This window comes from Penicillium mononematosum (assembly GCF_028829835.1).
Source record: "Penicillium mononematosum strain IBT 11891 chromosome Unknown utg000001l:1.0-4488741.0:1.0-4491989.0, whole genome shotgun sequence".
Lineage (NCBI taxonomy): Eukaryota > Fungi > Ascomycota > Eurotiomycetes > Eurotiales > Aspergillaceae > Penicillium > Penicillium mononematosum.
Window position 1 is genome coordinate 2,851,807 of NW_026643271.1, and position 22,468 is coordinate 2,874,274.

The 22,468-nt window shown below is 49.5% G+C and overlaps 8 protein-coding genes across 8 annotated transcripts; 4 read left to right on the top strand and 4 right to left on the bottom strand.

Moving 5' to 3' along the window:
- Positions 1–3,010: 3,010 nt before the first annotated feature.
- N7519_001063 (calcium:cation antiporter) lies at positions 3,011–4,950 on the top strand (the record flags this gene model as incomplete). Its single annotated transcript, XM_057287841.1, has 5 exons — positions 3,011–3,164; positions 3,228–3,633; positions 3,759–3,954; positions 4,008–4,864; positions 4,920–4,950. The coding sequence occupies 5 exons, from the start codon at positions 3,011–3,013 to the stop codon at positions 4,948–4,950; spliced, it is 1,644 nt and encodes a 547-aa protein (XP_057153924.1).
- A 1,182-nt stretch (positions 4,951–6,132) lies between these two features.
- On the top strand, positions 6,133–7,282 carry N7519_001064 (cupin domain-containing protein; the record flags this gene model as incomplete). Its single annotated transcript, XM_057287842.1, has 2 exons — positions 6,133–6,590; positions 6,643–7,282. 2 exons carry the CDS (start codon positions 6,133–6,135, stop codon positions 7,280–7,282), a joined length of 1,098 nt encoding a protein of 365 aa, XP_057153925.1.
- A 273-nt stretch (positions 7,283–7,555) lies between these two features.
- On the top strand, positions 7,556–8,234 carry N7519_001065 (GNAT family N-acetyltransferase; the record flags this gene model as incomplete). The annotated part of the gene is made up of 2 exons (XM_057287843.1): positions 7,556–7,949; positions 8,023–8,234. The coding sequence occupies 2 exons, from the start codon at positions 7,556–7,558 to the stop codon at positions 8,232–8,234; spliced, it is 606 nt and encodes a 201-aa protein (XP_057153926.1).
- A 1,637-nt stretch (positions 8,235–9,871) lies between these two features.
- cat1 (catalase catB) lies at positions 9,872–12,328 on the top strand (the record flags this gene model as incomplete). Its single annotated transcript, XM_057287844.1, has 7 exons — positions 9,872–10,059; positions 10,085–10,166; positions 10,220–10,445; positions 10,498–10,913; positions 10,964–11,128; positions 11,176–11,350; positions 11,484–12,328. 7 exons carry the CDS (start codon positions 9,872–9,874, stop codon positions 12,326–12,328), a joined length of 2,097 nt encoding a protein of 698 aa, XP_057153927.1.
- Positions 12,329–12,603: 275 nt separating this feature from the next.
- treA (alpha,alpha-trehalase treA) lies at positions 12,604–15,970 on the bottom strand (the record flags this gene model as incomplete). Its single annotated transcript, XM_057287845.1, has 4 exons — positions 12,604–13,809; positions 13,878–14,147; positions 14,200–15,909; positions 15,959–15,970. The coding sequence occupies 4 exons, from the start codon at positions 15,968–15,970 to the stop codon at positions 12,604–12,606; spliced, it is 3,198 nt and encodes a 1,065-aa protein (XP_057153928.1).
- Positions 15,971–17,260: 1,290 nt separating this feature from the next.
- On the bottom strand, positions 17,261–18,375 carry N7519_001068 (non-structural maintenance of chromosomes element 1 family protein; the record flags this gene model as incomplete). Its single annotated transcript, XM_057287846.1, has 3 exons — positions 17,261–17,521; positions 17,579–18,195; positions 18,264–18,375. 3 exons carry the CDS (start codon positions 18,373–18,375, stop codon positions 17,261–17,263), a joined length of 990 nt encoding a protein of 329 aa, XP_057153929.1.
- Positions 18,376–19,231: 856 nt separating this feature from the next.
- N7519_001069 (zinc finger CCCH domain-containing RNA-binding protein) lies at positions 19,232–19,923 on the bottom strand (the record flags this gene model as incomplete). Its single annotated transcript, XM_057287847.1, has 2 exons — positions 19,232–19,560; positions 19,623–19,923. 2 exons carry the CDS (start codon positions 19,921–19,923, stop codon positions 19,232–19,234), a joined length of 630 nt encoding a protein of 209 aa, XP_057153930.1.
- A 586-nt stretch (positions 19,924–20,509) lies between these two features.
- Positions 20,510–21,870, bottom strand: N7519_001070 (NAD(P)/FAD-dependent oxidoreductase; the record flags this gene model as incomplete). Its single annotated transcript, XM_057287848.1, has 2 exons — positions 20,510–21,359; positions 21,410–21,870. 2 exons carry the CDS (start codon positions 21,868–21,870, stop codon positions 20,510–20,512), a joined length of 1,311 nt encoding a protein of 436 aa, XP_057153931.1.
- Positions 21,871–22,468: the final 598 nt, after the last annotated feature.

Consider the following 22,468-nt stretch of genomic DNA (forward strand, 5'->3'; position numbering starts at 1 on the left):
TCTATGGTCCTCGCCATTAGACCAGTCTGCGGGTGCCACCGCTTAGATGTCGCTCTGTTGAATAACTCCCGGAGCTCGTTTATCACAGCTATATCTTCTCCGAGGAGCTCTAATGTCCACTCGAGGAAGCGTTTCCGGCAGAGTTTCGAGTTCTCCCACAGAGGCCCGACGCAGCTCTTGTGGCGGTATATTGTCTAATCCGGATTCGCTTCTAGAAGATTTGTTCTCAAAAATCCGTCAAATATAAAGCGCCTATCATACATAGGGTGCGCATCGGGTTTTGAGCCCGATCTGTTCTTTTGAGCCACTTATCCTCATATATAGAATACCCGTCTCGAGCGAGATAATCTCGCTTTTGGGGCACACCTGCGTACCGAGCACTTGTCCGTCAAGGGCCCGGCCCAGCCCTGGGCAGTTAAGGCCAAGGTGAGCTAGGGTTTCAGGCCGAGCAGCTAAAGGCCTGTTGGTATCTGCAGCACACTCGGATTAACGCAACTGTTTGCTTTGTTAACCCAACATGCAAATGTCGGATTTCGCAATTAAGATTGTGGCAATTGATAGCTGGATTCCTTGATGACGAGTATGACATCAACGCACTTCTCGTTACCGCCCTCCTGTTGTTATCAAAGCGAATTGATCATGTCCAGAGTTGGGAGTTTGGTCAGGATTAACACCGATGATTGGAGGACCTTCACCATAAGCCAGGTTGGGTGAGGTTGAAAAGTGATTGGAATAGGTTTTGCGGGGTTCTTCAGCTCCCGCCGGGAATGTCGGCAGGCTCGGCGTGGTGGTAAATTGCTGTCTCCGGGCCTAGTAGTAATCAACCGTTTGGGACAAGCTCTCTGCCTGTGTAGAGTAGAACATCGATCAACACCTTCCGGCCATAGTAGTTATATATCAGGCGATTGTCCATGCTTGGTCTTGAGGCTACATGCATGCCACCAGGGAGATGGAAAAGGAAGAAACTCTTGGTATGCAAACTAGCAAAGCAGGCTCTATATAAAGGCCTGAACTAACAAACAACAAACAACAAACAACAAACAACAAACAACAAACAACAAACAACAAACAACAAACAACAAACAAAGCGCTCAGTCTGCCACCACAATAAGGCATCCATGTAGGATGGGATGATCTCAACACTTGGCGTGAATGCAAAAGAACAGACAGAGTAGCAGCTCTGCTCCCTACTGCTTCTTGCAGTGCGGTCCGTCCTCCTACCATCTCCAACCCTTGTCATCATACTCCAAGTCAACGCCGGTGATAGGAAAGAATTGGTCCATTGCCATAGGTGGCCGAACGAGACTATAAGAGAGACGTAGGTACGATCGGACCACTGGGTGCCTTCGGTACAAAACGGGCTGGAGAATCCAGATAGATGCCTAAAAAGTATTAAATATTGGCGCCTTGAGAGAACTCTTTATCCCGCCGAGTACCACGGTTGGAGAGAACCTGCTAAATACGCATATTCGTCTTTGCGACAAACCCCCGGCTGGCATCTGAAAAATAAATGGCTACGCGAGGATTGTGCAAAACGAGATGGTTGTTGTGGCAGACAATGCAAATGCTGCGAAAGACCACCAGACACTCATCGAATGAAAGGATGGGGACATTGTACTATTGAATGTGCTTGCTGCAATCGCCAACGCGGATTTCAGTTGCAGGATGCAGATCGGAAGTTGTTCCAACCTGAATTTGACGTTTCGAGTCGTCGCATGAGCTGGTATAGTAAGGCTATCTTCCACGCTTATATATGGGCGTTGAAGCGCTGATTTAGAGATAAATCATGAATGTATACATTATGTAATGTCTTCTGCTGCTGCCTGCTTTGGGGCTTTTCCACTCCCGGTTACATGTTGATGATTTTGTTGCATGTTGATGAGTTTGTTCAGAGCAATGTCAGGAAGATACGAGCGATTAAATAAGCCAGTCTCAGGCTCCTCTTGGCGATGCTCTCAAGGATCCGCCCCAGTTTTATGTCACCAAATATATTCCGTATGGCGCCTAGGGCTTGCAGCCTTGGAGGGCTGAGCCCCTTTCCCACTCGTAATCGTACCCAGGTAGCGCCTCGTGTGGGTCTATTCCAACCTTGGAAGGTTGTCAGCCCACTACGTCAATCCCTGCGGGGATTATCGCATCCAATAATACCCACTAGAAACGATCATCAACTGCCCAGGTGGTTTCCAGCCTTGTTTTCTCCACCCAATTTCTGTCACTTACTTCCTTCCAGATAGAGATCCGTTGACTGAGTTGTGATTGCATTCCCCTAGCGGGGGTAGAATACCATGGCCGAACTTGCTCTTGCAGCTTGGCCGTAGCAGCTTCTGATTATTATCCAAAATAATTGATATCCGCACACCCCTTTTTATTTGCGGCACCGCTTTAAGCTACTTTAGGCTTAGCAGCCCTAGCCCCCACTCCCACGTGACCGATGATCCGACGTAAAGTGGGGCTTTTCGTAGGGGTCCAACACCGCCTTTTGATTTTGCCGGTACTGCCAGTCTTAAATATCATGGTCTCCATGGTCTCCTATCAAATTTACCCTCGATATTGGGAAAAAGCGAGGCTCGGTATGATAAGATTTATAAACACTTTTACACGCAAACTTTGACTCGCAAAAAGTCTCAAGACAAGTAATCTCCTTGCAACGTTTGCGTGATAGGAAAGCGCGCTAGTGTGTCTTAAGGTAGGCGGTGTGTACGCGGTAGCCAGACAATATATAGCCCCCACACAACCCACTGTGCACTGCAGAAGGGGAAATTATATCGAATTATATTGCGGCCAAGAGGCGCTAACTTCAAATCTGGTTTAGAGAGGCGTGCCACAAGGAAAAGGGGGTTGTACCGCGATGATCTCGCATGTCGATAATCAATTCCCGCAGCCCCAATCCATATAACACACGCTCATTTTCAAACTTTCATTTTCACATTCGGATGGCCATTCCGCCCTCAATTTTGGCATTTATATAGTGGTTATAATCTTCCATTTCTTTTTTAAGGGCTTTCCCACGATGACCACAGTGAATGGTTCCAACGATAAGAACCTTCATGACATCAATACTTTCGCTGAAAGCTCAACCAGTGACGAGCATGCCGCCCTAAATACTTCTTTCGAATCCGACTCCAGGTCTAGTGATTCCTATCCTTGTCAATATGAAATGAGCAGTGCGTCCTGTACCATGCAATTTGTCTGGCCGAAGCTGACATAGACTTCTTATCGTTATCAAGGACAAGCCGGGCTGGTCTCCACGTCCACGAACTCAGGCTCAGACGACATATTTCATAAAGTGAAAAACTTTCTTCGACCAGACAAATCACATATTCCAAATGATGATAGCTTGTCTGGTTGGGCCCATCACGGCAGACCCTGCAGTTCGATATCCATATTCAAACGACAGACAAAACAAATTGTCAGGCCAAGGATCATCTTCTCGGGTGCATTCGCCGCATCGGCAATCGTCATCTCCAATACCTCCAGCCCGGCACTTTTAATATTCATCTGGAACCTCCTTGCTATTGTGCCGCTGTCGATCACGCTCACAGAAGCCACTGAGAGGATCTCCCAGGATTTGGGTGAGACCGCTGGCGCTCTCCTCAACATTACCATCGGGAATCTAGCGGAGCTTATTATTTTGTGAGTCCCAACCTTGGAAGTCCTCTCACATCTATCGACGTATACTGACTATCATATAGCGTGTAAGTTTTCATATAGCACCAAGTGGGCTGCCTTGGGACTCAGTCGAAACTAATCTTTTATAGTACTGCTTTGTTGAAAAACAATATTAAAGTAGTTCAATCATCACTCCTCGGCTCCATCCTTGTGAACCTCCTACTCGTCCTCGGATCTGCAATCATAGCAGGCTGTATCTCAACAAGTGATGTGACGTATAACACTGATCTCACACAGTCATTTGTGGGACTTCTGAATCTTACAATCTCTTGCCTTATGATTCCAGTAAGGCGATATTTCGAGTGTCCCAACTATATCTAAGGCTAATCTTGATATAGAGCGCTTTCTATGGCAGCGTAAAGAGCGTCACTTCTGCTGATCATATGTCATTATCCTTCAGCAGGGGGGTGTCCATCATTCTTCTCGGCACATATTTCTTGTATCTCTTCTTCCAGTTCAAATCACACGCTCACTTGTTCCACTCTACCCGGCTTCAAGTGCCACACCCAAGCGATCCTCAACCATATACAGACGACCTCGAATCACATCCCACCGAGCTCCCCACCGCAACGAGCAGAGATATTCGCCAGCTAGAGATGCAGGAGGTGCGATCACGGTCATGTTCAGTCGACGCACATACGGCATCAGCAACGCCACTGTTTCACAGCGAACCATCTGAAGGAAGAACGAGCCTCCACGCACAAATGGAACCACCTGTCGGAGACTATGAAGCATGTTGCTGCCACGGCTATGTTGTCAAGTCCAACCGAACGATATCAGTCACCCTCCTCGCCCTATCAACAATTCTCATCGCTATATGCGCCGAGTACTTCTCTTCAAGCTTCTCAACGCTCAACGAACAGGGCGTCCTCGGTGAATCCTTTGTCGGTTTGATCGTCATTCCCATCGCCGGAAATGTTGCCGAAAACGTTACTGCAGTTGTCGTGGCGTCGAAAAATCAAATGGATCTTGCCATCAGTGTTGCTCTCGGATCAGCCATTCAAATCGGTCTCTTGGTTTCACCTGCCATGGTGCTTATTGGCTGGGCTCTCGACAAGCCCATGACCTTGCATTTTGACAGGTTCGAGATGGTGACGCTAATCGGCGCTGTTCTTTTGGTCGATTTCATCGTTCTGAAAGGAAAGACCAATTATCTGGAAGGGGCTATCTTATGTGCCTGCTTCGCGGCTATTTCGTATGCGCACTCTTTATATCCACCGAAGATGCAATTGCTAACATTCTCGACATAGTGTTGGCGCATTCTTGTTGCCGCTTACTTGAGATGTCTGTCTCAAGGGCGCTGGTCTCTGGATGGTAAGACGGTCTGTTCGAACCTGTGCTTGCCGATCCTTACCGTCTGCCCCTCCATCTTTTTGTTAATATTCAATGTAAATATGAATCGTAGATAAAGCGAAAATGTAATCAAATTTTTCTTCTCCGTTTCGAAGGATCAGTCGCCTTCATGCTTCGGCGATCCAAGCCGAATCCAGCGCCGTTCGGGAGTGGACATCTAGGGATCGCTGCGGACGGAGGTCCCAAATGGAGAAGCGGCAGCTGCATGCGATTCCTACGGAGAGAGATGGACTGAAGAGATGAAGAAGGAGGGGCGCGAATCGTCGAGACTGTCGCACGACTCCCGCCAAGCTGATTTGAAACAGGACAGCAATATATGAGAACGGAGAATTCTTTCCAATTTACCACGTGTTTCGATATGATTTCAGTTAGATTATCATTGTTTCATGTGAAAGACTCATCTGATAACCTGCAACACAGGAGATTTCCCACGCCAAGCAAGCCCATGTGGATTTAAAATTCGTCAGCCGCTGCGTTTCGGAAGTTCCGACTCGCCTGCAGAAAAAAGCTCCGCTTACATAAAATCTTACCTGTTCAGAGCATCATCACCTCTACAACGCTATATTCTCTATCAAGGACCTTCATTTTGAAATGTCTTCACTAGGGCCCTACTACGACTATGGATTTAGGGATTTATTTTCTATTTGACCCTGGAATGCCCGACGGGTTGGATGTAAGCGGAACTTGTTGACCTCGGAAATCCCGAGGCCTCCTCTCCTGGACCCAAAAAAAAAAAAAGCTGAGACCCGTTTTGCAAAGAGGTCCATTACATTGAGTCTGTCCGAATACGCCAAAACGCAAGCTTGCGGTTTTGAGACCCTCGTATCTCTCAAATGTAAGACTGACATTTGGACCGGATATAGCTTCGGCAAATAGTAATATAGGATCTCGAACAACCTCACATGCATTCAATGCAATATATCCAGATGATCTACAATAACGGAGTACATGATCCGAGATAACCATTATTGCTTCAATTTTATACCGGCCCGGCAAATCCGTCATCCATGTTTGCCGAGCTCACATATAAGAAAGCATCTCGAAGGCCCACGCAAATTCCTGGACACTCTGAGTTCGGACCACGGGTTTGATTGAAAACCGTCAAGCAAAATGTTGACATCTTCGCTGCTTCTGCTTGCCTCATTCGGCGCTGGCCTCGTCCAGTCTGCAACCTTGGAGGAGCTCTATCTCCAAAACGCGCCGTCTTCCCCACGCCCCTATGTCATTCCGCATTACGCGAACTCGCATGCCGTCACCATCGGGGATCAGCTGTACCGCTTCACAGTGACTGGCCCTTCCTCGGACAATGCGTTTACTCTGATGAGCACGAACGCGCCTTCCAGCGGAGCCCTGGGCGTCTTGCCGCACATCCACCAGAAGCACGCTGAGAATTTCTTCAACCTCAAAGGCCGGTTCCAGCTCTGGGCGCAGAAGGGCACAGGGGAGCAGCAGGCTCGCCTGCTGACGCAGGGTGATTATGGGTCGGTTCCTAGAAACACGACCCACACCTTCCAGATTCTGGACCCTGACACGGAGATGGTTGGTGTCGTCGTTCCTGGTGGCTTTGAGTAAGTTTGTTTGCATATAACGGACCTGTTTGAACTTGGCTAACCCGAGAAGGGAACTCTTCTATGCCCTTGGAACCAACCACACCTCGGCCACCAATACCCCCTTTGTTCCCGCGGTGTCAAACAGCTCTTCAACACCCGACGCAGGCATGATTAGTTCTTTGCAGAAATTCGACGTCTACGCCCAGCTTGACTTCGAGCCCCGTCGTGATCTGGTCAACGGCACCGCTCCCGTTGATAACTCTAAGTGGCACACCGGCGACAATGCTCTCGGTGCCTCTGGCAAGCCTTACTTTGTTGCAAATGGATATGGCCCCAAGTACCTCAGCTCCAAGCACGGGTACCAGGTCATTCAGCCTCTGGTCACTAAGCAGTCTCAGGATGCCAACTACACTCTTTCAACCATCTCACTCAGCCGCCAAACCAAGGACAATGCGCCTACATATGTCTTGCCTGGAGCCGCCGCTTTCGAGGTTCTGGAAGGTGTGCTCATGATCCAGATCGGAGATTATCCTGTGGCGACCTTGTACACTGGCGATGTAGCTTTCATTCCGGTTGGTGTGGCTTTCACTTATTACACCGAGGTGGCCTTCACCAAGGTGTTGTATGTTAACAGCGGTAGCAGTGGTGTGGATTCGCAGCTGATTAAGGGTGCAAAGAGGTGGAACTTTGCTACTTTCCCGACATACTGAGCGATCCTGCAGTTGTCCTGTGTTTATTTGATATGCTTATAATTTAGAGTTTATATAATTTGGACCTGCATATAAGACACCAATGAGCAAAAGCAGAAGATTCCCTTTTGATCTATGTGCTTCTATATGGAGTACCTTACTGTGTCTGACTCAGACTTCAAATAGTCCACGCGAGTATTCCGAATCAACTTAGCTTTGCCCGCTAGCCCTGGAGCCGACCCCACTGTATACCCAAAACTACCCCTCGACAACAACCAGAACAACAAGCCCAGAATGTCTACCCCAGCCCCTCTCGTCTTAGAACTAGCAACTGTCGAAGACCTCCCCGCCATTACGGAGCTATGGTTCACCGTATTCAACGACCCGGGCATGCGGCACCTAATCCCGGACACGCCCGGGGCACATGAATGGTTCACTGAAGCCAACCGAACCGACATGCTCACAAAGCCCTATCAAAAATACATCAAGATCGTCGACCCGGACACGAAAGACGCGGAAGGGCGCGCACGGATAGTCGCATACGCGAAATGGGACCTGGCCATGCCCGACGAGCGCGGCGCTCGGTTCCCGCCTTGGCACGGGGACATGCCTGGACAGGATTGTGATGCTTTCTTTGGGGGCCTGGAGAGAGCGCGCAGGCGTGTGATGGGTGATCGGAAGCACTACTGTAAGTTGAATCCTCGACAGCTAGCCGCTTACCTGCTGTGTGACTGTTTGTTGACGCTCTGGGTACAACATAGACCTCGATATGCTCGGTACGCATCCCGACTACCGCTGTCGCGGGGCGGCTTCTATGCTCGTTCGTTGGGGGTGTGAAGTCGCGGACCGTGAGGGTGTTGGGGCATATGTCGATGCTAGTAAGGATGGTGCACCGCTGTATGCGAAACATGGGTTTGTGGATCGCAGTGACCCTGCTGAACCGAGTGGTGTGGCTTCGATGGCTCGAGGATAGATCTGTGTCATCGGTCGAGTATACCTACCTATCTAGGTAGTCTAAGAGGTATGCTAAACGGTCTAGTCCGTACTCCGCACAGTAGTTGGAGAGTAGTTCGAAATTATATACGAAAGGAGTTGGCCCGAGGTCAAAATGAAAAACAAAGTGTTTTCGATGATAAGTTCTATTCTTTTCCCGAGATAACCCAATGCCGACAGCATTCTTTCATTCAATAGCTCTATCAACAGCTCCACTACAATTAGATACGAAAAACAAAGTTCCCCCCAAAAAAAGATATCTCGACCCCTCTCACGAGAATACTCCGTACTCACCGGCCGAGAGCTCTATCACACATATCACATTAAAAATAGCTCCTCTAACAATGATTATGCCAAGTTACAGCTGCCAAGATCATAAAGGACCAGTCTCATCTCTTTCAAGGCTGCTGAGTTCTTTTTCCCCCTCCCGCCAAGCATTTCAGCTTGTCACACCCGCGAAGCCAGCAATAGCCGATGAACGGCACATGGCCGTATCTTTTGATGCAGGACAAGAGTGCTAATATCTAAAATTAACTATTCCATATGTGCCCTGGAGCCAATGCAAGCGACACCTTGGCTATCACGACAAAGTTATCACCGACGATCCCAACTGAGTTGCGGATGAAATCTAAAAATGGTAGCGATGTGCGTTGACAAGGATTAGGTGCATAAGCTGGCATAAGCTGGTCTTGGTATTCTGCACCTAATGACTGTTGACTTTTTCAGGTCCCAATTTTGAGTGATGTTACAAACTGTTGACCTTGATGTCCCTGATATTCATTGTTGTTACAAGAGTATGGAGTATAGGAGATTAAGATTAATTCAACATGAGACATGATTTCTCTCTAACGCTAGGGTTGTAGATCCCCTACATAAATTTTTTTATTATCTCAAAACTGGAGACAAGCCAATTACCAAGCACCGCGGCCTCGACCGTTCCCCCTACGCTTAATCAAATGCCAAGACATCCCCTTCAACCCCTTCACAATGCACTACAACATAGTACCTATGCTGTATGCTGTATGTTGTATGTACTGTCGGGCTCCAATCAGATCTGTCTAACTCAATTCCGAGTCGCCAAGATTTCCCCAATCAGCTTACGTCTTTGGTCATTTCTTTCTCTCTGGGAGGATGGCCTGATGCCGACAACATTATGGCTTATGCGATCGACACCCCGGTATTTCAATTAGGACGAGCTAATCATTCGGAGTAAAGCATGCATCCTATCTGTCTTCTCCTTGGCTGGAGGTCCAACAACTCTCTATCCCGGGCCCACTATGTCCCACCGGTGATGCGATCTCGTCACACTGTTAGTCTCGGCCATCGTGCTGAGAAATAACCAACGGGTTCCTGGTTGGAGAATGGCCAGCCCATGTCTGATCAATAATAGTCCCTGAAATTATGCGTCATGACATTTTCATGGAGCTTCCCATTGGCTCAATGCAAAAGTCGCACTGAACAATTTAATTCCCCGTTCGGGGGGTTCACATTCCAACCGGAGTATAAAGTGAGCCCCGTGTCTTTCATCTTTCATCCTTCGACGTTTGAACCTCCGGCAAAGGCAAATCAATTGAGGTGGAGCTTTCTATAAAACAGTTATATTATTTAACTGTCACAATGCATGTCCTTGCCCTCGTCACGGGCCTTGTTGGCGTTGCCAATGCTGCCTGTCCTTATATGACTGGCGAGGCCGCCAATCCTCACATCCAGCGTCGCGCTGATGGAGATGCTGCTGCCAACACCGAAGAATTCCTCTTCCCAATTCTACCTCAACGACCAAGACGTCTACCTGACCTCCGACGTCGGTGGCCCGATCGAGGACCAAAACAGTCTCAGCGCAGGTGAGCGTGGAGCGACCCTGCTCGAGGATTTCATTTTCCGCCAGAAGATCCAGCGCTTCGATCATGAACGAGTATGTTTTCTGCATTTCAATTGAAGTTCTAAAGCTCATGTCTATTTTCCTAGGTACCGGAACGCGCCGTTCACGCTCGAGGCGCCGGCGCCCACGGAACATTCACCTCCTACGGTGACTGGTCCAACCTGACTGCCGCTTCTTTCCTTTCCGCCGAGGGCAAACAAACCCCAATGTTCACGCGCTTCTCCACCGTCGCTGGTAGCCGCGGAAGCGCTGACACCGCGCGAGACGTCCACGGCTTCGCGACTCGCTTCTATACTGATGAAGGAAACTTTGGTACGGCAGATCCCCTTTTGAAAATCAAAGCACGCAGCTGATTCGGATATAGATATTGTGGGAAACAATGTTCCCGTTTTCTTCATCCAGGATGCCATCCTGTTCCCGGATCTCATCCACGCCGTCAAGCCCCGCGGCGACAACGAGATCCCCCAGGCTGCTACCGCGCACGACTCTGCTTGGGACTTCTTCAGTCAGCAACCTAGCACACTTCACACCCTTCTGTGGGCAATGGCTGGCCACGGTATTCCCCGTTCGTTCCGTCACGTTGATGGATTCGGTGTGCACACCTTCCGTCTGGTTACTGACGATGGAAAGACCAAGCTTGTCAAGTTCCACTGGAAGGGACTGCAGGGCAAGGCCAGCTTCGTCTGGGAGGAGGCTCAGCAGACCGCTGGTAAGAATGCAGACTTTATGCGCCAGGATCTTTTCGAATCCATTGAGGCTGGACGTTTCCCCGAGTGGGAGGTAAGTGATAGTCCAAACAACCATCGCAACTCTCGCTAATTATTCGCTAGCTTGGTGTCCAAATCATGGAGGAAGAGGACCAGCTTCGGTTTGGATTTGACCTCTTGGACCCTACCAAGATTGTCCCCGAGGAACTTGTTCCTGTCACCATCCTCGGCAAGATGCAACTGAACCGCAACCCTATGAACTACTTCGCTGAGACCGAGCAAGTCATGGTACGTCTAGTCCCATCATCACTAACGAGTAATACTAATTTCCTCAGTTCCAACCTGGCCACATCGTCCGCGGCGTCGACTTCACCGAGGACCCCCTCCTCCAGGGCCGTCTCTTCTCCTACCTCGACACTCAACTCAACCGCCACGGTGGTCCCAACTTCGAGCAGCTCCCCATCAACCGTCCCCGCGCACCAATCCACAACAACAACCGTGACGGAGCAGGTACGTACCTACCACAAGCCCAATCCCACTCCCAAACCCCCCTTTCTAACAAAATCCTAGGCCAAATGTTCATCCCGCTGAACCCTAACGCCTACTCCCCCCAACACGGAAAACAAGGGCTCCCCCAAGCAAGCCAACCAAACCGTGGGCAAGGGCTTCTTCACCGCACCGGAGCGCACAGCAAGCGGCAAGCTCCAACGCACCCTCAGCACGACCTTCGAAGACAACTGGTCGCAGCCCCGCCTCTTCTGGAACTCCCTCGTCGACGCCGAGAAGCAATTCATCGTCGACGCGATGCGCTTCGAGACCTCGAACGTGAAGAGCAGCGTCGTCCGCAACAACGTCATCATCCAACTAAACCGCATCAGCAACGACCTCGCCACACGCGTCGCAAAGGCCATTGGCGTCGAGGCCCCCAAGCCCGACTCCTCCTTCTACCACGACAACACGACCGCGCACATCGGCGCCTTCGGACAGAAACTCGCCAAGCTGGACGGTCTCAAGGTTGGACTCCTTGCGTCGGTGGATAAGCCTGCATCTATTGCGCAGGGCGCGAAGTTGCAGTCTGCTCTTTCTTCTGCGGGCGTTGACGTCGTCGTCGTTGCGGAGAGAATGGCCGATGATGTTGATCAGACTTACTCTGCTTCTGACGCCGTGCAGTTCGATGCTGTTGTTGTTGCTGATGGTGCGGAGGGTCTGTTTGGCGCTAAGTCTTTCACTAGCCAGCCTACCAAGGGTTCCGGTGCGTCGACTTTGTACCCCGCTGGTCGGCCTTTGGATATTCTGCTCGATGCTTTCCGGTTCGGTAAGACTGTTGGTGCGCTGGGTAAGGGCTCTGATGCTCTGCAGTCTGGACAGATTTCTTCCGAGCGTGAGGGTGTGTACACTGGCAAGGACGCTGGGGATGCCTTTGCCAAGGATATCAAGGAGGGTCTTAGCACCTTCAAGTTCTTGGATCGGTTTGCCGTTGACCAATAGGGCATGTCGGTTACCTACCTATAGATGACTGTATGTATGGATATAATCAATGTTAAATAGGTGCGATTCTATTCAACTTGTCACAATTTACAATTCAAACTTTACACTTTGTGGAGCACGTCTCATTTGTAGGCTTCAAATCAATAAATTAGCACTGGGGGGTGCAAGCAGAGAATCAAATCGAAAGGAAGACTATTTACAAGAGTCTCTTTGCTGACAACTGAGTTCTTTGAAAATCCAGGGGAACTCTAGGGCAAGTCAATCAGCTTCTAAAGTTAGAACATAAACTCTCGACGCCGACGCATAAAGGCATCGGCATCTGCTACGGCTGCTGCCCGCACTTTCATCTTCTTATTGGCAGATTTGGGGTCTGAGGAAGCAGGGCGCGTCTTCTCTTGTCCCAGAATAGCCCATTCAGCAACGGTCGCACCGGTTCCATTCTTGGCCTCCACATCAACAGAGTCAAGCGCTTGGTTTCCGACGATAAGCAGAGTCGCATAGCGCGCTGCTGGCACGGGAGATGGCAGAGCCACATTTGTTGTGTTTCCGGTAGGGATGGCAATAACATCGAGGTTTGTGGTCTCATGATTGTATGGGTCCGACTGAGGGATTTCTGTCAGGCTGTGGACAAGTGTGTAATCCGAGCTTTCAGCGGAAAGCGCCTTCGCTGGATCTTCTAGAGTCTTATTGTGGAAGATAACTGTAGCATTGACCGGGGGTGCCTGCGCCCAATCGAAATAGAAGCCCGATACCATAGCGCCGACCTCATCTTCGAATGAGACTGTCACAGAATTTACCTCGGCTGCCAGCGAGGGCTGCCATTTTGTCGAAGCTGCGCCATCTACTGCGGAAAGAGGGAATTGGCCAGGTTCAAACGCATCCGAAGAGGAAACAGCCTGGCACTGTACAAGATTGCCTGCCACGGTGTTTTCTGATCCAATCTGTCGATTAGGAATGACAACAGACCCCTTGGAAGGGAGATGATAAACGGTGCCATCATCCTCTGTGCCAGAGTGAACCGTGATTGTTTTGTCCGCGAATCGCTGATCGGCAGTATCCAGTGGGGCAGCCTCTGTGGCATGGCTGATGGTCGTGTGGGTGTAATTTGACCACGCCGAGATGGGCCAGCCCCGCCAGTAGAAGGTACGGTACTTTAGGTATGGAATCTGGGGAGGCAAATTTGGATCCACATGGAGCGTTTCATCTGGTATCAGCCGCAATCCAAGATAGCCATATATGGCAACCTGATTGGAACCACCGTGACCAGTCAAGAATGGATACGCTGGATGCGTGCCTCCGTTAATGGTAGTGTTATCCACCATCTGCTCCGACATTTGGTAGAACGGCGCTCGCGTATAAGGCTTGTATGAGTACTGCGCATACGTGTATGCTGAGCAGCCAGACGGGGACATTTCGTTTGCAACGACAGAAAAGATAGCCCAGGTCATGGCAGGGCCATCAGGGGACTGTTTAGCCGCGTACTACATCTTGTTAGTTTGGCTTTTTCTTGGTGAAAATCAGAATACTCACATAGTCCAGATCATTCAACGAATTTTGGCTGGTGTAGTTCGCAGTATAGCCCAGGGGGATAGGTGACCATAACCACATCAGCTTGCTTCACGACAGCGCTTCCATTCATGGTGGTGAACTCGAGAGTCACCTCATTTTCACGAAGCACCAAGACATTGTCAGCCATTTGTTCCCAGGTAGCATTTTCTTCCAGTCCAAATTGCTGACGGAAGTCGTTGGCATTTCTAAGGGTCTCCGCAATGAGGGGCATTGTGTAGCCACCCGCATCAACGTGGTTGGCATACTCATCCTGACTTTACGTTAGTTTTGAGTGTTGCAAAGAGATGGGGCGCCAAACTTACAGGATCGGTCATGTTGGTCAATGTCCAATGAGACCCGTTTCGAACCAGCAAGTCCGCATAGAGAGTAGCCGCCGAATCGTAGATCGGGAAATGTTCTTCTTGGAATAGCTTTGTATTGCCACTGGTAACCCATTGGTTAACCAGCGAAATTCCAATGTCTCCGTTCAGGTGATACTGGTAGTCCCAGCAGGCGCCAGTAGCCGTGCAGTTGCCAAAACGGCCACTGGTCCAAGGGAAGATTGCAGCTGACGGACTGAACTGCGTCTGATTCTTGGAGCTAGCCAAAGCAGTCTGTATATTCTCTTGTGCTTGGGCATACTGGGCCACGCGGAAATTGGTGAACCGCTGAGATGCTTCAGGGTGAGAAGCAACAAGGCCGGGTTGCATCCATACATCCGCATCCCAGAAGACTTGGCCACCATATGAGTCAGAGGTCAGGCCACCAACTGAAATGCTGTCCATATTTACTGGCGCTCCCGCGGCTTCCTTGACTGCATTCTTGCTAACAGTGTTTTGCAGCAAGTAGTAAGTGCTGGTCACGGAGATTACTGCCAAATCAATGATGTGGCTGTCTGCAGGCAAGGTCCCATTGGGGAACGCGTAGTGGTCAACCGAAGCCTCCGGCATAACGTTTTGCCATTCCATGAGATGGGTTCGAAGAGACTGCGTGTATCCATTGCTCATCGCGGCGGAGACAGCCTTCTTGGCTGTTTGTTTCGGATCCACAAAGGCATCCGTAGAAGCACCTCCAACATATTTGATGACGCGAACTAACTGACCAGGCTTGAACTTCACATCCACGGCTTGCGCAATGGATGATTCATTGGAGTGGACATATGGTTTGTCAGACACAATCTTGCGCGAAGAAAGATCCACGTTTGGCGACCCAGTGAGGTTCGCGTAGACATAAGCTGTGACATTAGCGATCCCATTCGGCCGTACTGCCGAGAAGATTGCACCATTGTCTTCTCCAGTCTCCACGAAGTCAGTGCGCACTGCAGAAGCTCCATCGATGACATTGACGATGGTCGCATCCGATGCCGTGGTCGGGATAACCTCCATCTCAACCACAGCCTGATTGACGTACAGCTTGTGGGCGAGAAGACGATAGGTGATCTGGTACGATCCCTTGTTGCCCTGAGGTGTCCATTTGTAAGACCAGACCAAGACGCCTGCTTTGAAGTCGTACGTGGTTCGGAAATCGGAGATGGTCTTATTGTCGACCTTTGCATCTAAATAGGTATCATCACCAAGATCCAAGATGATTCCGGCCCAGTGGGGAATACCACTGATCACACTGTCATATCCATACTGGGACAACCAGGGGAAGTTGCTGCCATTTGTGGTAGGCTGTGAGTCAAAGAACCCACTGATTGTTGCAAAGGCCTGGCGTCTAGAGAAAAGTGGCCAACCGTTGGTGTCATCGGGACTATCAATCTCAAAGAAAGGACCAGCACTGGCAACATTGATACCCAAATATCCGTTCGCCACGGAGCCTCGAGATTGATAGCGACCTTGTTCCAAGTTCGTTGAGCTCAGAAGCCAGTTGTCTTCATCCCAGGTCACGCCATCGAAGCCGGTCTGGTACAAATTGTTGCTGAAGTTGGCCGAGCCAGAGCCTGTGTGTTCTCTAAAGCATCTTCCGATACGACTGTCGGGAGAGCCGCTGACAAGATTTAGAAGTAGCGGCAATACCGCGCACGTGAGGGACTATACAGAGCGTTAGACGATTGGCAAGGGCATACGGGTAAAAACTCACCTTGAACTGCATATTGCAGTGTCAGTACCTTGTCAACCACGTCAGGTTCTCTAATAAATCAGATATTGAATAAGAAGTGCCGGACAATACTGTTCATGGGGAGAGTTGCAGGAAGTAAGATGGGTTTTAAGGAAAGATGAGACTTAGGGGGCAGCTTCCTGAATCAGCATGAAATGAGATGATCCTGGCACGTACCTCTGTAGGTGGCAACCTTATTTAAAATTGCTTTATGAACGCTGCGCATGGTGAAATGTGGGGAAATAAAGCCACTTGCGCAGCCTACTGGCCCGTTCCAAAGTCCAAAGTCAGACTCATCTCAGTTCCAAGGTTGGGCCATCCTTCAAGTGGAGGTCTTGCATCCGTCAGCCAAGGCGCTGGGAAACGTACCTATGTACCTATGTACCGAGGTAGCCTATAGGTAGGCTATACGAGGTGGCTTGTATGAAAAACGGCTTGCAACGGGGGAACCGGGAAATGCGGGGGTGGCATTTTGTAGATAACATTGTCTATTGGCTGTGAATACCGAAAGTTTCCGTCGGCATCCTTCACGGCCAAGACCTACTCGGGTTGTGACCGGCTTAGGATCGGGCCCCATATCATCGTCATTGACTGCAGGGACCTCGGAACCTCGGGAAGGTTTGGAAGGTTTGGTGTTGAGGGATTTATTGGTTTTGTGGGGAAGTTGGGGGGTTCCAATTAGTCAATTTAAATCTGAGAAGACCCCGTTTGGAGGTGATTGAGTTTTTAAAAAAAAACGCAGATCAGGGAAGTGTCGTATGATTCCAAAGTTAATATTCTTGGAGATGAAAGGATGAAGGTACGGAGTATGTTGTCTGTTGTAGATGTTGAAGGTTGGAGATATCGTCGCCTCAGGTGTCTACTATCTCAGATCTCTCACATTTACATGTCCATGTTCATGCATTTCCTCCTAGTTACGTGATGCCTTGAGTATACGAATAATACATACTTCAATATGCTTTAGTTATTCGATTTCATTTCATAAGTTATCCAATATCATGTCCGTACACGGGCTTGTATCTTACAAAGCCCATGATCATGCCCATGATCTCCAGTATCTCCATTTTGAACCAAGGCAAAAGGTTGAGCCTTGTTAAAAAAGATCAAAAATAGTGTCAAAGCTGGGGGGGTATCCTCGATCGATATCTTTTCCCTATCATTCATTCATTCGTTGCTATTCACATAGACGTGTCCACGGTGCGAACAAACATCGTAACTAACGCTTGTCAAACAGATTTGGCAAGACTCGAGACAGATCTTATCTGCCACAGCGAAGATTCAATTCTATTCTTGTTCTTCATTGTCGTTCTCGTCCTCGGAAATTTCGCCAGGGGCACTAGGCGCAGCAGATGAAGACTGCCTCTGTCGTGGAACGACATTGCTTGGCCTCGGATTCGCAGTAAGGGCTCTCTCGCCCACGAATTTATCGCCGGGCCACTCCTCTTTGCATACGGGGCATTTTTCTTCTTGCTGCATGCGGAAGAAGTTGCGCATGCAATGGTCATGTAGTCGACCCTTGCATTCACGGTTTTCGCAGCGTTGGCCCTGAGAGTAACTCAAGTCAGGACTATTCCATACTAACTTAGGATCGAGCGTACTCACGACAGTGATAATGTCTTTACAAGCAGCACAAAATTTGATCCGCTCGATGGGTCGGCCATCGAAACCCTCGTCGTTATACGTCAAGACCAACCAGCCCCGCAATTCCATCAGTGCTCGTGGTGTGAGGCTGAGGAAGCCTTTCCGGCTCTTCTGCAGCCAGCCCTCTTCAATCAAGTGGATAATCATGGTTTCTGCTTGGGTCATACGCAACGACTGTACCGCTGCGGTTTGGGTCTGTGTTGGCTCATTGCTCGTGGATTGCCGTTCGCTAGACGGAGCCTTATGGAGTTGGACGGCTTGCATCTGGGTAACTGCCATTCCTTCACATAGTCGCGTGTTATTCTTGATAAACATGTGGTCAAGCAAGCGCTTAAGAAACGCGATCTCGTCTGGAGAATAAGTGGTTGCGAGTTGTGTCAAAGGATCACTCGTAGTATTTACAAGCGCATACACTCGCTTCGGTGGCGTTGCTGGAGCATCTTGCTGCGATGATTCGAGGACTTGAGGTAGTGAGCTCCTGATTTCGAGATCGAAGGGTGACACGGCGGTGTTAGCCGCGGATATAAATTCGGAGAATTGGTCTTCCCCGACCTCATCAGGATCCACCGTTCGCCCCTCTGCTCGACAATTCAACGTCAGCGACTACCACCTTTCATGACACGGGGCTTCAGTGGGAGTAAAGTACCAGATACTGTTAATATCGCAGCCAGGATGGGTTGCGCATCTTCAAAGGTCATACACGAGCGTGCCATGAACGCCTGGAGAAAGGCACGATTGCTATCATCGTATTCGGTCATATTTTCAACGATGACTTCTGGTGTGGAGGTCTCAGAGTCTCCAGTTCCAGTCAGTTCAAGGTCCTTTGTGCCAATGGAGCACTGGCTTTGACGCGATCAGACGCGCTCGCGTGGCTGTAGATGAAAGAAAGATAAGAACATCCGATAAGGAAGCTTAGTAAATTTGTTGATTCCTGGGGCATACTATTTTTTACTACATAACCTTGGAGAAACCGAGGAGAAAAATATGTAGGAAACACCGTTTCTATTCCTAGTCAGATTTAGTCTCTTTAGACCCAGAATAAGGTGTTTGTCTGAGGAAACAGATGTCAGACATCCACCCCATGAATAGCCCTAGTGTCCTCCGACTTGACTGGGTACATCTATGCTGTACAGAGCACGGTATGAGGGTGTACAATCCATGGAATTATCATTATATGCTTGCGAGCGTGTGACTTTGTTGAATCATCTGTAATCTGTACATATGCAACGAGGGAGTTGGCAATTTTCTGACAGTGACACGTGAATTCAAAGTGCTAGAGAGAAGTTCCAATCCTGTGCCTTTGAATCAGTTTCCTTGACCGATATCACTCAGTGGGTGCTGATCAACGTACCGGATTCGGCTTCATCTACGCATAAAAAATTACTGGACGAGATTTGTACATGCAGCCTAGCTGTGGATTTTATTGATCGCGCAAGTCTGATATCATGAAACGCAAATGCCAATCAGCAAAAGTAAAAAGCAGACCGAAACCTCATGCCTTCTGACGCGCCGCTGCGCAAAAGAAAGTGGAATCGAACCAACGACTGATATCGCCGAACGCCAAAGGATCGAATGTAGAGAAACAACAATGAGAAAAGCCGAGTTGTGCTACCACTAGTATCTCCGCCGGGTGGGCTCAGGGCTGGGGCTTCGGCTGGCGCTGCGAGGATCTCTGCCGCGCTCCTTGAGCCACTTCTTGGTGCTGAGACGCAGCTCGCGGTCAAGCTCAGGCGAAGGATCCTTCCGGTGAATGAAATTGCAGAATCCCCCTCGTACACATCCTTCACCGCTATTGAGTCGACAACAGGCTTCTCGGAAATCGGTGACTGGTGATAATTCGCAGTATATGGGTCGCGCTGCGTACCAACGGGAGTTTAGAGCATCGCATGCTGCTTGTGCATCTTCTTCATATTTGAATCGGCCGTAGACGTTGCCAATGAGATCTATTGTCGCGGGACCAGATATTAGTAGAGAGTCGGGACATTTTAGGGAGAACATTACTTACGATCGTTGTTGTTGTCGCAGATGACCAACTCTTCAAGTTCGCCATACTTGCACATCTCACACCATACGTCCTCGTAGAAGGCGTCGAAGTGGTTCTGCATCTGACTGGGGTTCATCTTGTTCTTGGGGTCGTAGGCCGGGTTCTGGTACATGTTCGGCATGAGAATGGTTTGCGAGTACGAAGGCTTGACATGCTTGCGAGAGCAGCGGTCACCGTGTCGACATGCGCCGATTTTGTAGTAGAACGAGCAATTGACCTTATCCTGCTCGGTACCGAAGATGGATGCAAGATAGTTGGCCATGGTTACTGGCAAGCTCTGATGCTGGCTGAGGAGAATTTGAGGGAAAGTGAAATAATAGCGTTGTGTCGCAGATGCAGAAGAAGCAGACAGAAATGAAAGAAGGGCAAAGTTGCTTTGACAGCCGGATGATATCCGATGCCTGAAGTTTCTGGAGAGCTCGAGTGGCGCGAATAATTGATGACTAAACCTGGGGAGCTGCGCGGGCGGGTCGGAATAACTATTTTCCGAGTCCTGTAAATGAATTGTTTCGGCGTGCCCATTTCGAAACTGAGAGTATGTACCCTATGGCGGTGCGCCGAAGGCCGTACAGTACTTAGGGTTCCGGGGAGGAGAAAAGCTGCAACAATAGCCATTCTACCTACATGGGAATAACTACACCTTTTTCGCCGCGTATATTTCATCATCGTGCTTCAGCATTTGAATTTGCATTCGCTGGTTTGAAAAGCTGGCTTCAATACAACATTAAAATTCGAAGTCCAAAGATGATGAGTCTTCCTTAATAATGACGAGGTGAGAAGTAAATGACTTATGTTGTTTTACTGGAAGGGCATTGGAGGTCTTCCCAAGGTTCTCACAGATCAAATGCTCACAGCTTAGAACCAGGACATTTGTCCTGAACCGCCAAGCCGCTCACATCCACTGAAAGCTTTTGCTTTTTAATCATCTCAGAAACCACCTTTCCAGTTCCCAGGCACAAAGAGATTCCCCACGGTCCGTGTCCAGCGGCTATGAAGACGCCACCCCTGGGGTTTGCTTTCACTCCTCCCAAAGAGCTGTCTCCAACTCTTCCAATTGTGGGAACGCCAGTATTTCCCGCCGGGCGGAAGCACAGCCCTTCACGGATTATCTCCAGGTCATCTGTGTTGGCCGTGTCTTCGGTAGCCTCCTTCATACCCTTGGGAAGAAGTCCCATTAGACGAACTGCAACATGTTTGAGTCTTTGCATCTCGGAGGGATCAAAAAGCTGGCTAGTATCCTCGGCGCGACGTGGAAGCTTCATCGAGGGGTTGTTTAGACCGGCGATATAAATCTCTCCACCCTCCCTGAGGAAGATCTCCGGGCTAAACCCGCACGACGGGAGGTGTGTCGTGAATACAGCATGGCTGTTTCCACGGTACACATTTTTCTCGTGCTCCAGTGTGTGTCGAGGGGACCGAAAGACTAGTGAGTATCCAGCCAAAGGCGTTATATCAAATGATACCTGAGAGGAGGGGAACAGGTCTCTGAGAACCTGTGGTGTCCATGGCCCCATGCTCAGAACAAGGTTCGTACACGGAATGATTGACTCCTTCATGGAATCCAAAGACACGATTTTGACAGCGACAATCGTGCCGTTCACATCCTCGACAACAGTGGTCGCCTGGGCTGGATTATGAAGCTTAACGCCTCGGGAGACAGCGCTGTCAATGAGAAATTGGCTCAACCGCAATGGATCTCTAAACACAATTAACAAATCATTCACGAAACGCTTCAATTTGGTACCCACGCTTGAGCCACAGTTTCACCGTGGCTGATTTTCTCCAGGACTCCCTCTTTCTGCATCGTCAACCACTCCGGAAACTCAACCGGAGCGGTATCCTCGGACCCAGCCGCCGCTTCTGCTCTACTAGTGCCCGTTCGCAACCAGTCGTCACCGCGGGAACCTCCTCGCTTGCGTTGAGCAACGGTATCCAAGTTGAATGCTACTCCTTTCATAAATCCCCACTTTTTGTCTCCGCCATGCGCTGCGGCGAGCTCATGGTGCAAGTCGAAGGACATAGCACCGAGAGGGGCAAGAGATGGCTCGAACCAATCTCTGGCTAGGAAACCCGCGGCATATCCCGAGGCCGAAGTGAAAAGCTCTGGAGATTGCTCAACGATGTGAATCTCACCTTTTGGCTGGTTGGCAGATAGGTAGTACCCAATTGAGGCTCCAATGATACCTCCTCCAAGGATGATTGTCGACATGCTGGCTGTTGTAGGTGCAGAATTAAAATGCTTATCAACCCAGATCGTCGGGGTAATGTGTCGGTGGTTGGATAATGCTTGCAGATGGGACTGTTCAAGCTTATATCCCCCGGCAATCTTTGGTTTTTCTTGCCTGGCCTTTGCGCCGGCCCGGGAACGCATACAAGTGGTGGGATGGGATAGCGGGGAGAAATTCCATGGATTATTAGATAATGATACATGCAGGTATGGACCTATGTACCCGGGGACTCCAAGGGTCCCAACCTTGTAAATACTGTGGAGTAGGGGAATGGCTTATCGCAAAAGTTAGCACTTTTAGGCGTATTTCCTATCAAAAGTGGATCTCTGAATAGCTTCTCTGAAATCTCTAACTTGTTATCACGTACGGCTTCGTGAATGTATATATCCACGGGTTGTCTATATAACATAGGGAAACTAACTCTGGGAATGCCTTCAATCTCGCATTTCCTATTGCAAACTAAACCATTACTTCCACTATGGCTTAAGTATATGCCTATAGGTTCCATTGCATGTGTACTCCGTTCAATAGAAGGTGTACAGCATGACGTCTACCCACGCAGGGAAACCATCCCGGTGT